At 53.7% G+C, this 16,489-nt stretch overlaps 1 protein-coding gene and 1 pseudogene across 3 annotated transcripts in view; both read left to right on the forward strand.

The window, feature by feature from the left end:
• RAB40C (RAB40C, member RAS oncogene family) overlaps positions 1-16,444 on the forward strand; it is a 30,516-nt gene extending 14,072 nt beyond the window's left edge. For all 3 annotated transcript variants that reach the window (XM_060124531.1, XM_060124530.1, XM_060124529.1), the window contains 5 exons: positions 3,804-3,864; positions 4,351-4,411; positions 13,437-13,514; positions 13,798-14,020; positions 14,553-16,444. In XM_060124531.1, coding sequence (XP_059980514.1) covers positions 3,804-3,864; positions 4,351-4,411; positions 13,437-13,514; positions 13,798-14,020; positions 14,553-14,833 — 704 coding nt within the window. In that variant the 3' untranslated portion in view covers positions 14,834-16,444. The remainder of the gene's footprint in view (positions 1-3,803; positions 3,865-4,350; positions 4,412-13,436; positions 13,515-13,797; positions 14,021-14,552) is intronic.
• LOC132506094 (protein TFG-like) lies at positions 4,442-13,430 on the forward strand (annotated as a pseudogene).
• Positions 16,445-16,489: the final 45 nt, after the last annotated feature.

Raw genomic sequence — 16,489 nt, forward strand, 5'->3', positions numbered from 1 at the left:
TCTTGGGCATTTGGCAGAGCTTTGAGCAGAGCCCCTGGAGGGTGAGGACTGGTCATCCTTTCTGAAGTTGAAGTCGTGAGTAAGGGGTCGGTTGGGCGCAGGCGGTGGGTGGGCAAGGCACCCAGCTGTGCAAGCCTCACGGTGTGCAGAGGCTGGCCTCCTCCCCAGAGGCGGGCAAGGGCAGCAGCCCCGCTCCCTGTGCCCTGCTTCCTCCTGGGTCCTTCCTGGGCGCCCGCTCCTTCCTGCAGCTCCAGGCTGGGCCTTTGGGCCATGGTGCCACCTCGATCGGGGTCCTTTCATGGGGGCTGCCCTTGGCAGAGGGTATCCAGTCCCCATGGCCAGAACCTGCTGGGCTGGTCCACCACATGGAGGTGACATTGTGTAGAGGATGGGCATCCCCATCCACAGCCTTCCTGGAGGTTGCTGTTTCCAACACTGTCCTCATGGGGCCCAGCTCTCACAGCAGCTGTAGAGCCAGGACTGAAAGGAGGGTGTCCTGGGCCAAATCTGAGCTTCCTGTTTGACAGAGAATTCCAAGAGTTTCCACCCAAAGAAGTGGGTTATCAGCAGACAATTGGGGGGAGGGGTGGATGCAGAGGAAGGACGGTGGAGACGGGCCTGAGTTCTATTCCTCCCTGAAGAGTGTTTCTTTAGCTTGAGAATATGTGCAGGAGAATCTTCTTTCACTTTAAAAAAAAAAATGTGGCAAAATATACACAACATAAAATTTACCATTTTAAATATTTTTGGGTATATAGTTCAGTGGCACCCCCATCAGCTCCAGAAATTTCTCATCTTCCCAACTGAAACTGTCCCCACTAAGCACTAACTCCCCACCCCCTCCTCCAGCCCCTGGCGACCTCTATCTACTTTCTGTCTCTGAATCTGATGCTCTAGGGCCCTCGTAGAAGGGATCATACAGGATTTGCCCTTTTGTGTAGGGCTTATTTTACCGAGCATAATGTCTTTAAGGTTCATCCATGTTGTAGCATGTGTCAGACTTTCCCTCCTTTTTATTTTTTTCATTATTTTTTAAAATTATTTTTATTTTTGGCTGCATTGGGTCTTCGTTGCTGTGCACGGGCTTTCTCTAGTTGTATCAAGTGGGGTCCACTCTTTGTTGTGGCGCATGGGCTTCTCATTGCGGCGTGCGGGCTTCTCATTGCAGTGGCTTCTCGTTGCAGAGCACAGGCTCTAGGAGCGTGGGCTTCAGTAGTTGCAGCACGCGGGCTCGGTAGTTGCAGCATGCGGGCCCTAGAGTGCACGGGCTTCAGTAGGTGCAGCGTGTGGGTTCTAGGGTGCGTGGGCTTCAGTAGTTGTGGTGCGCAGGCTCTAGAGCGTGGGCTCAGTAGTTGTGGTGCACAGGCTCAGTAGTTGTGGCGCACAGGCTTAGTTCCTCTGCGGCATGTGGGATCTTCCCGGACCAGGGATCAAACCCATATTCCCCCTACATTAGCAAGCAGATGCTTAACCACTGTGCCACCAGGGAAGTCCCTTTCCTTCCTTTTTTTTTTTTTTTGCGGTACACGGGCCTCTCACTGTTGTGCCTCTCCCATTGCGGAGCACAGGCTCCGGACTCGCAGGCTCAGCAGCCATGGCTCATGGGCCTAGACGCTCCGCGGCATGTGGGATCTTCCCAGACCCGGACACAAACCCGTGTCCCCTGCATCGGCAGGCAGACTCTCAACCAATGCGCCACCAGGGAAGCCCCCTTTCCTTCCTTTTTAAGGTGGAATAATATTTTGTTGTACAGATGGACTTCATCCATCTTTGGACGCTTGGGTTGCGCCCACCTTTTGACTATTGTGAATAACACTGCAGTGAACGTGGATGTGCAAATATATACATGTTCGATTTCCTGCTTTCACTTCTTTGCGGTATAAACCTGAAGTGGAATTTCTGGATTACGTGGTAATTCTGTGTTTAATTCTCTGAGGAAATGCTATACTGTCTTCCATGGTGTCTGCACCATTTTCCATTCCCGCCAGCAGTGCACAAAGGTTCCGATTTCTCCACATCCTCACCAATGCTGCTTACTTTCTGGGTTTTTGATAATAACCATCTAGTGGGTGTGACGTGGTATCTCATGTGGTTTTTTCTTTATTTTAATTAATTAATTAATTTTTTGGCTGCATCAGGTCTTCATCGTTGGTTCTTCATTGCTGCACACAGGCTCTCTCCAGTTGGGGCAAGCGGGGGCTACTCTTCGTTGTGGTGCATGGGCTTCTCATTGCGGTGGCTTCTCTTGTTTCGGAGCTTGGGCTCTAGGTGCGTGGGCTTCGGTACTTGCAACACACGGGCTCAGTTGTTGTGGCTTACGGGCTCAGTAGTTGTGTCACACGGGCTTAGTTGCTCTGCAGCATGTGGGATCTATCCAGGGCTCGAACCCGTGTCCCCTGCATTGGCAGGCGGATTCTTAACCACTGCGCCACCAGGGAAGTCCTTCTCATGTGGTTTTGATTTGCATTTCCCTACTGATTAGTGATGTTGAGCATCCTTTCATGTGCTTATTAGCTATTTGCATATCTTCTTTGGAGAAAGTCTTTTGCCCATTTTCTAATTGGATTTTTGTTGTTGTTGAGTGGTAGGATTTCTTCATATTTTCTGAATATCAGTTCCTCATCAGATACGTGATTTGCAAATATTCTCTCCCATTTCGTGGATTGTGTTTTCATTCCGTTGAGTGTCTTTTGATGGGTGGGAGCCAGGTTTTGACACATGGTTAGAAGTTAGCCAGATGGAAGGACGTTGAGGGTAGAGGCTTCACGTGCAGCTCTCTGAGGTTGGCTTTGCACATGCACACACAATGTGTGAGAGCAGTGTCTGCATTAAAAATGCCCATTTCCAAGCCTTCTTAGAGCAAGTGTTATAAACAGCCAAGAAGCTGATGACATCTTTAAGGCTTAAGGGAGGAGGAGGAAAGACAGCTTTTAGGAAGTTTCCCGATGGCCTATAAACCAGTTGAAGATCTTACATCTAAAGTAATGCATCCAGCACTGGCCCTGCTCCTACCCACCTTTCTTGGACTGACTTTTTTCGCTTAAAAGTATGAAAAAATAATAAACAAGGATCTACTGTGTAACATAGGAAACTATATTCGATATCTTATATAAATCTATAATGGAAAAGAATCTGAAAAAGGATAGAGATATATATATAGCTGAATCACTTTGCGGTACACCTGAAACATAATTCAACTATACTTCAATTTTAAAAAGTATAGGGTTTCCCTGGTGGCGCAGTGGTTGAGAGTCTGCCTGTCGATGCAGGGGACATGGGTTCGTGCCCCGGTCTGGGAAGATCCCACATGCCGCGGAGCGGCTGGGCCCATGAGCCATGGCTGCTGAGCCTGCGCGTCCGGAGCCTGTGCTCCGCAATGGGAAAGACCACAACAGTGAGAGGCCCGTACCGCAAAAAAAAAAAAAAGTATAAAGAATAAAAACTAAAGACATGGCAAGCAGAGGTTCTCCAGATACCTCTCCAGAGAAATGGCATTTTAGACGTTACTGTACCACTAAATCATGCTCCAAGCACGCTCCCGTTGTCAGTACCTGGGAGCTGCGATGAACCCAAGAACTCAGAAAACCCATTAGCTTTGAGAAGCACACGACGTGGGCCGATGCTGAGACCAGCTGCCCTCCCTTTGGCCGGTGCCATTGGTACCCGGCTTGCGTCTCTGGGGTGACAGGAGGGTGGCCAGCTGGGGTCACTGGGCTCCCTGGGCTGGAGCCACACTTCTGCTTGGCTTCAGGGACTGGGCGCTGGCCAGGTGGGTCCTTCAGCCACCCTCTGCTTCCTTGCAGGGATCGACTACAAGACTACCACCATCCTGCTGGACGGCCGGCGGGTCAAGCTGGAACTCTGGTGAGTCGGGCTGTGCGGCCAAGGTGCCTGGCTGCCACACTTCAGTTGTTGTGCGGGCCGGGAAGCCAAGTGAAGTGACTCAGGAATCCTTAAGGAGACTGGAAGGCGCCCTGTTTACGTGTCAGTAGACTAGCTATTGATACCGCCCCTGTATAAACATGGGCTGGAACGTGATGCAGAAACCAGAAGGCCCAGGGCTGCTTGTTCGGGCAGAGCCCAGCTCCCTTTGCCCACAAAGACTCACTTCCACAGGAGCCACAGCCCCTCTCACCTTGCCCTTTACTGGGCTCCACATTAAGGGCATTTCCAGAACCTCAAAGTTGAGCTGTAAATTCCTCCAGGTTTGGGGTTCTCCCGCCCCACAGGGCAGTCTCCTGGGGTGCCCAGGCCCATGGAGGTTGGCCAGCATGTGCAGCAGAGTAGGAGGGGGTCATGCTGTGCATGCTGGGGTCCCATGGGCCGCATCCCCAACCGCCTTTGTTTCAGGGACACATCGGGCCAGGGCAGGTTCTGCACCATCTTCAGGTCCTACTCCAGGGGCGCACAGGTAAGACCAGCGGTGCTGCCGGGGCTGTTCTCCAGAGGGGCCGCTCTCCTCACACGTGCGGTGCTGTCAGACACCACGTGCAGGGTTCTTTCCAAGGAAGTTTTTCGTTTGAACATCAGCCTTCCAACCAGGAGCCCAAACAAGGATGCCCCCGAGTGGAGGGGCCTCAGCCTTCAGAGGGTGCCAGGGCCCCACGAGCTCCTGTGGCCCTTGCTGCCCAGAGCTGCTGCAGGAGGTGTGTGGGAACCCTGTACTGTGGAGAGGTCCCCCATCACCTGGTTCACCAGGGGTGACTTCTCCCTGTGCTGAGTGAGGAGGCTGCTGGAGCTCCCAGGCCAGCCGGTCTGGATCACTCATCAGACCGCGGGACTGGGAGCTGGAGCCGCCGTGGGAGGGGCTGCCACAGGTCCTAAAGGGCAGGGCATTAGCAGGGAGCGGAGATGGGGGCTGTCCCAGGCGGGGCCTGCCCTGGAAGAGCACCTAAGCTGTGGCCTGCGCAGGGGTGAGGGGGCTCACTGGGGGGCCTGGGGACTTGCTCGTCCCTCTCTGTGTCTCCTGGGCTCCCTACGACGGGCTTGCATGCTGACCGGGTCTGTTTGTGATTCAAGGCTGGAAGGAGGGGAAGAAGCAGTTGTGTGAATAGACCAGCTACCCACTCGCTGCTTCAGCGTGAGGGGACTGGATTCAAGACCAGCCCTGTCTGTGCAGGGCAGGGCCATGACCCCTTGGGCTTCTGGAATTGCTGAGGAGAGCCCTCAGTCAGCCCTGTCCAACCATTCTCCCCAAACAGGGTGCTCCGCCAGGGGGCCCATGGGCCCGTGTCAGGGCCTCTGGCTGTGTAGAGCCTGTCACCCCTTCAATCTGGCCTGGGTAGTGAGGAGCCCCGGGCGTCCTTTCTGCCTGGTGAGCAGGAATCGATGGTGTCTTCAGGTGACCAGGCTCCCCCTCCTGAGCCGGAGACGCTCAGGGGTGGTGAGAGCGCCTCTCTCCCTGCTGAGGTGTGAATGTGGGTGGAGGACCCTCAGGCTGGGCTCAGAGGCTCCAGACTGCAGTGGTGCTGCCTGTCCGCTGGCTCCACCCCCCAGTGTGTGCCTGGTGTGAGGGGCCGCAGAGGTGGTGCTTAACCTGGCAGTTCCACCTGGAGCAGCTGGTGCTGGGTGGTCAGGGACAGCAGCCCTCAGGTGTGGATGGCACTGGATGTGAGGTTAAGGAAGGACAAGGCCCTCACAGCCGGGCCCTCAGTGGATGCACGGGGAGCGCTTGAGCACCAAGGAGAATGTTCCGTGGGCTACCTTCTGTAGAGGAGGGACCCTGACAATGATTCATACATACAAGGAAGTGAGAAAGCCATGTTCCGAGGGGAGGTGTTCATTATTTCTGGACCATGGGATTACTGATGAGTTCTGTTGTCTTCCCTTTGCTTTTGAATGTTTCCCAGTTTTTTTGGCACACACATTGTTACTTTTTTGATAAAAAAAGAAAATGAGGAGATAAGGGGAGTAGTTACCTTGGGTTATGATAATTGGGCGATTGGGAAATATCAAGGAAGGTCCTGGGAGACTGAACCTGAACGGGCTCAGATGTCCGCTTGCTCGGATGTGAACATGGAGCAGGACAGAAGGGCACACCTGAGAACCTGGGCATTCGCCAGAGCACGCGCTTTGGGGAAGGGAACACCTTTACCACGTCCACATCCTCTCCAGAGCAATCAGCAGTCAGTGTGCATGTGTCGTTGCTTGCGCTTAATTCTGTGCTAATTCCAGAGGTTCTTGTTGCTTCTGGGCTGGAGGAGCCAGTTGCAGATTCTGAGTGCGCATCTCGGGCCTGGATGGTGGGTGGATAGGTGGTTTTTGGCTGCAAAGCTGACCGTGGGTGCTCCTACCTAAACAGTAGTGCTTCGCCTTTCCTGTTTCCATCCTGCTTGGTTGGTGTTTTCCAGATTTGGCACCAGCATGGCTTTGTGCAGCCCGATGGTGCAGACTGGCATAACTGTCTTCCCAAGTCTTGTTTTTCTTGTCTTGTCACCCTCCTACCCTCGGTTAAGAACAAAGAGGCCTTGCAGATCTCTCAGGGCCCAGGCCACAGAGCCACTGACCAACCCCTGGCCCTCTCTGTCTTGTGGCCCTTGTTTTCTGTTGCCGAGGTCTGAGGTGGCCACTCGTGGCTCAGGGGGAGAGCGGTCCCCTGCGCCAGTTCCCCCGGGGCTGTGCGTGTGGAGGGAGCCAGCGGTGGGCGACGTCCTGTTTAGTTGGGGTTTGGGATCAGCTGGATTAGGACGAGGGGGAGCTCAGTGAGGCACTGGTCTCCTGGAGGGAGGGTTTCAGGTTTCACATGGAGAGCGGTCTGGGTGCCCAGTGAGTGCTGACTAGGACACCACCCTGCCAGTCGGCCCCGCCTGGGTGGGGCGCGTGTGGATCAACAGCTTTGACGGCTACTCCCCTTGTCAGTGCGCTGGCTTCTGGGCAGAGCCCATGCATATGAGTGTGGGCAGGTGTGTTCAGCCACAGTCTCTGGTTCCTTGGCAGCTTCACCACACAAATGCATTACTCACTCCAAAACTAACTTAATTAAAAACCGCACCTCTGTGCTTTAGTTGGGGTGGTGATTGCGCAGGTATATATATTTGTCCAAAGTCATCAAACTGTTCATACCTAAAACCTGTGCGTTTTTTTGGTGTATAAGGTCAATAAATCACCTTGGCAACAATAAGGGTGTGCACTCCTAGGCCCAAGCTCCACATCCAAAGATTCTCTCTTACAGCTCGAGTTATATGTATGTACTCAGAGGTTCATCGCTGATGTTTGTAATAAAATTAGGTGCATTACCTGAAACCCAACAGCAGTGCTAGCTGATGAGCCTGGCATGAGGTGCTGGCCGCTGTGGGGGAAGGGCCCTGCGGGTGCCAGGCGGTTTGCACCATGACCCAGTCCGGGTCAGGAAACGCCTGGGAGATGCTTGAAAGACAGGTGATTCCTGGGCGGGTTAAGGGACCAGAGCTTCTATTTATACCCTAGAGTACTTACTAACTTTTAAAAAGCTAAGCAAAAAAAAAGGAAAAGAAATATAGTGAGAATCTCTTTGCCCCTCCTCTGGCTCTTTGAGATACACAGCTGATTCTGGAGTCCTTTGAGGGGGTAGTCCTGGTAACCAGGAGCCTCATTTTGGTTTCTCAACTATCCCACCTGTGGTCGACCCTAGGTGTTTTTCCCTGCCAAGCCCATGATCACTTTGGTCCCCGTCTGCAGTGTGACCAGCTCTGTGTCCTTCCTCCTGTGACCTCTCTGTCATCACCCTGCCCTGTCAGACTTAGGTGGTGGTTGTTGGTGGTGGGCAGAGGCTGGTGCCAGCCAGGGGGAGCAGCCAAGGGCAGGCTCCTCCACAGCCTCAGGGTGCAGTTGAAGCCTGAACCCAAGAAATGGGCTTCTCCTCATTTGCTTGAGCTTTTAGGCCCACCCCTCTTCTTTCCCCACCTGCCAGTACTGGCCCGAGCTTTCGCTAGGCTTGGTGGGTCTGTGTGATTGGCCGGGGCCCGTGAGAGCCTGCCAGCAAGATGCGGCGGCCCTGGGGAGGGCAACCAAGTGGGCTGTGACCACAGCCTTCCCCCAATGCCCCAGAGTCCAGCAGTGGCAGGCTCGCACCGATCTGATCAGTGGAGACCTGTGGAGGGGCGGCAGCAGTGACCTGGACAAACCATCTTTCTCTAGACTTTTATATATAGAACATCCTGGAGTCCACCATGATTGGGCAGTTGAATCTGAGTGGGAAGCTAATCATCAAAGCTCAACTTGGGGAGGATATTCAGCGAATTCCCATTCATAATGAAGATAATATTTATGATGAATTAGTGCTAATGATGCAGTGACTCTTCAGAGGAAAACTTCTGAGTAATGATGAAATTACAATAAAATATAAACATGAAGATGGAGATCTTATAACAGTTTTTGATAGTTCTGACCTTTCCTTTGCAATTCAGTGTAGTAGGATACTGAAACCGACATTATTTGTTAACTGCCAACCAACACCCCTTGAATCAAGTCAGGTGAAATACCTTCATCGAGAACTGATGGAGCTTCTAAATAAAGTGAATCACTTATTGGATAGCTTGGAACCACCTGGAGAACCAGGACCATCCACCAACATTCCTGAAAGTGATACTGTGAATGGTAGGGAAGAAAAGCCTGCTGCTAGAAAAGGACATTAAAAAAAGAAGCCTGCTGGGCTTCCCTGGTGGCGCAGTGGTTGAGAGTCCGCCTGCCGATGCAGGGGACACGGGTTCGGGCCCCGGTCCGGGAAGATCCCACATGTTGCAGAGCGGCTGGGCCCGTGAGCCATGGCCGCTGAGCCTGCGCGTCCAGAGCCTGTGCTCCGCAACGGGAGAGGCTGCAACAGTGAGAGGCCCGCGTACCGCAAAAAAAAAAAAAAAAAGGCCTGCTGCTTCTGATTCTTCTGGAAAACAGTCTACTCAGGTTATGGCAGCAAGTATGTCAGCTTTTGATCCTTTCAAAAACCAAGGTGAGGGACTTCCTTGGTGGTCAAGTGGTTAACACATTATTGCCCGGAGATGTATCAATATGTTTTTAGAGAGTGATACGATTAACATCAGCATGCAAAGTTGTTAGAGCTTAAAATTGATCATGGGTTCATTATACAACTTACGATTGTCGTTATCATTCACATTTTGCTCCGTTAGGTTTTTGTTCCAACCTTGTGTATATTATAAATGTAAAATTTTCAAAAATGACGCATCGCGAAATTTTGAGTGAAGTAGAATATTTCGGTGAATTTTATGCAGATGCTTTCTCTGATTGTCCAAGCGACATATACCCTAGTGTCTCAGAAGATGATAGTTCTTCAGAATATAGTTCTGATTCAGACGATGTGAATAGTAGACCAACAAAAAGACAAAAAACTTTAGTGATTGATTCTGATACGGAAAGTGAACATGAAACTCCTTTACTTCTGCAGAAAAGTGGATCGAAGACAACATTTCTTGAAAATTAGAGGACTTTACAGGTGTGTCAGGTGTAACTATTGAATGTGATAACCCACAAAGTGTTAGTGAAATAGAAGAATTAACTTTTTGGCCGGCCAAACTAAAAATCGCCAGCCACAGGCGTTAAGTTTCTGCAAAAATCCTCTGGTCCATAATGAGTTAAGACTCCATGCTCCCAATGCAGGGGGCCCAGGTTCGATCCCTGGTCGGGAACTAAGAGGCTGCATGCCACAACAAAGATCCTGCATGCCGCAGCTAAGACCCGGCGTGGTCAGATAAATAAATTAAATAAATAAATATCTAAGAAGAGAAAAAAAACCAAGGTGAAATCAATAAAAATGTCCTGTCAGCGTTCGGCTTAACAGATGATCAGGTTTCAGGGCCACCCAGTGCTCCTGCAGAAAGAAGACTGCTCAGGAACTCGCAACAGCATTGCTGCCTCCTCTGCAGCTTACCCACCAGGAATTCAGCCACAGCAGCCACCATGTACAGGAGCTCAGACTCAAGCAGGTCAGAGTGAAGGTCAGATGTGCCAGCAGTACCTGCAGCAGGCCGGCCATGGCACTCAGCAGCCACAGGCACCTCCCAGCCACTACAGCAGAATGGTATTCAGTATTCAGGCTGTATCGGCCAAATGCACCTCAACAGCCTCAGCAGTTCCAGGGACATGGCCAGCAACCAACTTCTCAGGCACCGGCTCCTGCCTTTTCTGGTCAGTCTCAGCAACTTGCCTGCTCACCCGGCTCAGCAGTACCAGGCGAGCAGTTACCCACCCTCCATAGACTTTCAACCCACTAGTTACACTGTGGCCCCTGCCTTACAACCCAGTATGGCTCCAAGCCAACCCGGGTCCTGTCAACCAAGACCAGGTTTCACTCTACCTCCTGGAAGTACCAAGTGGGTCTAATCCTTATGCACATAGCCGTCCTCCCTTCAGTTAGGGCTATACCCAACCTGGACCAGGTTATCGATAAAGAGGCTCCGTTACACTCCCAAAAGACTCTAATACTACTATTTTAATTCGTACTGAAGTACAGAAATTTAAGAAGCAGAGCATAGGGCTTCCCTGGTGGCGCAGTGGTTGAGAGTCCGCCTGCCGATGCAGGGGACGTGGGTTCGTGCCTCGGTCCGGGAGGATCCTACGTTCCGCCGAGTGGCTGGGCCCGTGAGCCACGGCCACTGGGCCTGCACGTCCGGGGCCTGTGCTCCGCAGCAGGAGAGGCCACAGCAGTGAGAGGCCCCTGTACCAAAAAAAAAAAAAAAAACAGAGCCTTTTTTTATGATATCATTGTTGCTGTTAATTGAAAGTATAATTTGCTGGGGAAATAAAAGACCAAAATGAAAGGTTTTTTTCCTCCCCTGCTTAAAAGTAGCAGCTTCCTAGTCATTTTGGAACACTACTCTTACATGTGCGCAAAGTGATTGACTTTTCTAGCTTACCTTGTCCAGAGGATATTAAAATGCTAGGTTGGGGACTTCCCTGGTGGCGCAGTGGTTGAGAATCCGCCTGCCAATGCAGGGGACACAGGTTTGAACCCTGGTCCGGGAAGATCCCACATGCCGCGGAGCAACTAAGCCTGTGCACCAGGGCTACTGAGCCTGCGCTCTAGAGCCCAGGAGCCACAACTACTGACGCCCGCACACCTAGAGCCCTTGCTCTGCAACAAGAGAAGCCACCACAATGGGAAGCCTGCGCACCGCAACGAAGAGTAGCCCCCGCTCACCACAACTGGAGAAAGCCCACATGCAGCAACGAAGAGCCAACGCAGCAAAAAATAATAAATTTATTAAAAAATAAATGCTAGGTTGAAGTTCAGCCATCTTACTTGGCTTTTTACTATTAACACAATGTACTAAAGTAGATCCTTATTTTCTTTTTCCCCTCACTGCACGGTATGTGGGGTCTTAGTTCCCTGACCAGAGATTGAACCCATGCCGCTTGCAGTGGAAGCGCAGAGTCTTAACCACTGGACCGCCAGGGAAGTCCCCTAAAGTAGATCCCTTTGAGAACACAACTAGATATTATGTATAAAATGTAACATTGATAGGTTAATAAAGATGGTAGAATCCAAAAAATAAAAAAATTAATAATGTTACATAGGAAGCATAAGCAAGAAAGTAAGTCCCCATCCAGCCCTTCCATGTGTGGTCACGTCCGTGGAAACCTTTTCTGTGTGGTGTGTGGAGTGCTTATACTTGTATTTTTTTTAATTAATTTATTCATTTATTTAATTTTTGGCTGCGTTGAGTCTTCGCTGCTGCACGCGGGCTTTCTCTAGTTGCAGTGAGTGGGGGCTACTCTTTGTTGCGGATGCAGGCTTCTCATTGTGGTGGCTTCTCTTGTTGCAGAGCACAGGCTCTGGGCCCGCGGGCTTCAGTAGTTGTGGCGCATAGGCTTAGTTTCTCCGCTGCATGTGGGATCTTCCCGGACCAGGGCTCGAACCCGTGTCCCCTGCAATGGCAGGCGGATTCTTAACCACTGTGCCACCAGGGAAGCCCCTATACTTGTATTTTTTAAAAAACTGCCCTGTCTGTAACATTTGGGATCCGTGTTTGTCACCTTGCAGTCTGTTATGCATGTGATCAGCACAGGTGCTCTCAAGTGAATCCTTACTTTCATCGCCTGCCTGCCTGCCAGGGGAGTCTGCACCTCGCTGGACTGCTCAGCAGCCCTGGGGGCCACATGTTTAGTTTGTTTCCTGCTCTTTGTCTTACGAGCGATGCCGTGATGAGCATCTGGCAAAGCTGGTCTTTAGATATGTCCTCAATTATTTCTTAGAAGGGGGTTTCCAAGTTGGAAGGCGGGTGGCTCTACCCCCATCCCAACACCAAGGGAGAGGGCTTTGGTCCCTGTGCCCCCGGGAACAGTATGAATTCCTTGTCAGTGTACTCTGTCGACCACCACAGCAACCGATTCCCCTCCAGGCCTGGCATTCCTCCCTAGCAGGCAGCTCCGCCCTATTCTGCGCAAGACTTTCCATCCAGGGAGCAGGAGCCACCAGGATGGGTTAAAGTAATCTTTGTCTTAACAGGACCTCATCTTCTGGAATTTGAAGGACATTTTTAAGGGGAAAGGCTTTAAAATTCCTCATTTTGAGATGGAGGGTGCCCTGTTCCTTCCATCTCAGCTGCACTTTTCTCCCCTGTGTGTGATAGAGACGTGGACTGAATGAAGAAGACTTCCTGGGATGGGGAGGGGTGTGAGTCCTGCTTGGGGTTGGGTTCTGGAGGAGACTGCTTTAGGGTGGGATGTAAGGCCAAAGTGGGCTTGGGGGCCACACTCACTTGCTGGAGTTGCCTTCCTGAGGCTTGTGACAGGTCCCCGCTGAGATGTACCAGGCACAGACGACAAGGAGAGCTGGGCAGATGGAGTAATTGGTCTCTAAGGAACGTGACAGGAAAGTCCCTGCAGCACACCCTCTGTGCGGCTTGTGGGGGCAGCTGCCAGAGTGACTGGAGTCCTCAGCAAGTGTGGGTTGGAAAACTCAGAAACACCTCTGCTCGGTGCCCCCCGGGAAGAATGCACTGCTGGGTAGTGTGGCGATACAGCCCTCACCATACGTGGTCCTTTGTGCACCTGTCTTAGGTCGAGTGACTTTTAAATGATCACAGGGTAATACAACGTGCTTGGAGGAAAGACACTGAAAAAATGCCAGTTCTGCCCCAGCTGAGTCCTCAGGGGGAGGGAGGAGGCAGTATTGAGTCCACGAGATCCCTGACAGTCAGGCAGCCCACACACACAGGCAGCGTCCAGGGCCACAGGGCCAGGCCATGGTGAGGAGACAGGGACAGGGCTAGCTGAACCCTGTGCACAGAGCCGCCCTGAAACGCAAAGAGGAAAGCTCAAAGCACATTTCCCACGATGCCACCTGTTGAGTAAACTGTATGGTCCACCTGACAGCTGTCTGGCTGGTGCCCCAGTGTCCCTGGCCCTGCCTGTGCTGGGAGGGAGTGGTGTAGGGCCAAGCCTGAACCAGACCCCTTCCATCCGGGCGGCCCCTGGGCCTCGTAATGCCCGCGTTTCCCTTGCAGGGGATCCTTCTGGTGTATGACATCACCAACCGCTGGTCCTTCGACGGCATTGACCGGTGGATCAAGGAGATCGATGAGGTAGGTGTGCTCCTGTGGACACCCCCTTCCAGGGTCACCCCCTCCCCAGCATGTGCGCTCACATCCCCCATGAGGAGACTCTGTTACCCCCATTTTCAGCCCCTCCTGTGCCCCAGCTCTGCATCTTCTCATGCACTGACTGCTATGGCACTCTCCCAGTGGGGTCCTGTGCCCCAAGGAGCCCCACCTCATCAGAGAAGCGACAGAGGGCCCCCCCGGGGGGGCAGCACAGAGAGGGGGCGTCCCACGTTCTTGCCTCTGCTGAGTCCTGTGCGCTACCTAGCATGCACCCGGGGTCCCCCGGATCCTGGTTGGGAACCGGCTGCACCTGGCCTTCAAGCGGCAAGTCCCGACAGAGCAGGCACGTGCCTACGCGGAGAAGAACTGCATGACCTTCTTCGAGGTCAGCCCACTGTGCAACTTCAACGTCATCGAGTCCTTCACTGAGCTGTCCCGCATCGTGCTTATGCGGCACGGCATGGAGAAGATCTGGAGGCCCAACCGAGGTGAGGAGTGTGCCCAGCGGGGCCGGCTGTGGGGCTGGGGGTGTGGCTCAGGAGGGGCGGGGCCGTGACTGACCTGTCCCACCCCCAGCAGGCGGACAGGTTCCAGGCTCCGCCTCCCAGGCCCTTGGACTCAGCAGTCCCACCAGAACAGAGCTGCCAAGGCGGCCAGGGAAGCTCAGTAGTCGCCCAGGCTGAGGGGCTGGAGGTCTAGCCGCCGAGCCCTGCAGGGTCTCCCAGGGCACCTCTCAGTGTGCCGTGGCTCCGGGGATGAAACGGGAGCAGGGCGTCCAGTGGCTGCTCTCTGCATGCCTTGGGCAGGAGCAGGGTCCGGGGGTTTTCTGGTTCAGGAGCCCTGGGAGCTTTGCAGACCTCCCCAATCCCCAGCCCCTTCTAGGCGTCAGTTGTGCTTACCTGCTGGCAAGATTGCCACTGGCCACCGAGATCTACCCGCGCCTCACGCCCACCTGCCCATGGTCTGATCCCCTCCCCACGGTCTGACCCCGCCCCCCCATCTTCTGACCCCCACCTGCAGTGTTCAGTCTGCAGGACCTCTGCTGCCGGGCCATCGTTTCCTGCACCCCCGTGCACCTCATCGACAAGCTCCCGCTTCCTGTCACCATCAAGAGCCACCTCAAGTCTTTCTCGATGGCCAATGGCATGAACGCTGTTATGATGCACGGGCGCTCCTACTCACTGGCTACTGGAGCAGGGGGCGGCAGCAGCAAGGGCAACAGCCTCAAGCGGTCCAAGTCCATCCGACCACCCCAGAGCCCACCCCAGAACTGCTCGCGGAGCAACTGCAAGATCTCCTAGCTCGGCAGGCTGTGCCCCATCCAGATGCACTCTGGGAGGGCTCACGCTTGGGGAGTGCTCCTGGCTGGGCGCTGGGCCCAGCGCTGTGTGCAGGGAAAACTTTGGCCACACAGTCCCTCCTGGGAAGCGTGGGGATGCCCCTAGTAGGCTGGTGGTCTCAGCCAGACCAGCTCCACAGGACAGTGGAGGGCCATGCTGCTGGGATGGTGGCAGATCACGCCCAGGACCCCGAGGTGTGGCTGAGAAGACCCCTGGAGGCGGCTCTGCCTGGCCCCAGCCGTGAGGGGGCTGTCCCTGGGGACTGGGAGACCAGGTTCCCTTTCTTATTTATGTAAAAGATGGTTCACCCCTTTTGTACATTTTTAAAGGACCAGCAGGGAAGCCTCCGTGCAACCACGCGGTGAGCCCATGACAGCTGAGGGGACGAGCTTTGGGACATTGGGAGAGAGGAGGTGTTTGAGGCAAAGATGGGAAAGAATCCACCATCAAGGCTTGAATCTGAATTCACATAACACTTCACATGGGGCTATGGGCTGTGTGGGGGCCAGTGGAGAACATGTGGAAGCTTTGGGCAGCAACCTTGGACTCCCCATGCATTGGCTTTTCTGAGCATGGTGGTCAGTGTGCCCGCCATGTGCTGAGGGTGCGGGCCCCAGTAGTCTGCGTGGTGGAGCTGCAGTTTCCAGGGCTCCCGCCGGCCTTCCTGGATGACATCCGTGTGTGTCATGGAGCTACGGGTTCAGAGCCAGGGGCGACTCGCAGGTTCCCACGTTGCTTGGAAAAGGGGAAGCGGGGTGCACCCCCCACGTCCCTCCCCAGTTCCCTCTCTCCCCACACGGGGGCCATCAACCTTCGTTCTGTGATTCTGCACCTTCAGTTCCGTTTACATCTGTTGCTGCATGAAACTGGCTCGGCGTCTCTCCGAGTTGACACAGAGCTATTTGTAGGCAGTGCTCACTGGGGCCACGAGGCCCTGGGCAAGTCTGGGCTGAGCCTGCCCCACTTGCCTCCTGGGGTGTCTAGACCCTTCTCTGGCCAGCTTCTGTCTTCTGACCTTGGGTGTGATCCCATAGCTGCTCCTCACCCAGTTGCACCCCTCTGTGAGGTCACATGTCACCAAAACCTTTCTCACCCGTTTCTTAGTGGTGGAAGCTGAGCCCCTCCTCGAGGACCCACCGGCCAGCCTGAGCTGGAGGCCTGGCCTCCTTCCGTCCACCTGGCTGGTGACGTGGCCACAGGTCACTGGTGCTCAACTCTACCTCCTGCCCACGGGCCCCTCCCTGGCCTGTGACCCCCTTGCTCGGGACTGTTCTGTGGTGGGTGCCCCGAGGGCTGCTGTTATGGGAGGTGAGGTGGGGAGGGGCTGCAGCGCCTGTGAGCAGGATCCTGGCTGAGGCCTGGCTGCCAGCAGGGTTGGGTGGGCAGAGGAGGCCCCACCCATCCTGTCCTGCCAGCAGGAGCCCCTTCTTTGGACATTGTTTTGAGGAAACGGATGATCCTGCATTCACCATATCAACACTACCCTTTGCTGCTGTCCACACTTGCACTATTCCTGGGCTCGTTTTGGACAGTTTTAGTTTCTTTGTGTAGTAAACATAATTCAGCTCTGGCCTCCAGGTTGCGTTGTGAGTGAATGAAAGTCTGGCTTTAACCCAC

Source organism: Lagenorhynchus albirostris, chromosome 15 (genome assembly GCF_949774975.1).
Source record: "Lagenorhynchus albirostris chromosome 15, mLagAlb1.1, whole genome shotgun sequence".
NCBI lineage: Eukaryota > Metazoa > Chordata > Mammalia > Artiodactyla > Delphinidae > Lagenorhynchus > Lagenorhynchus albirostris.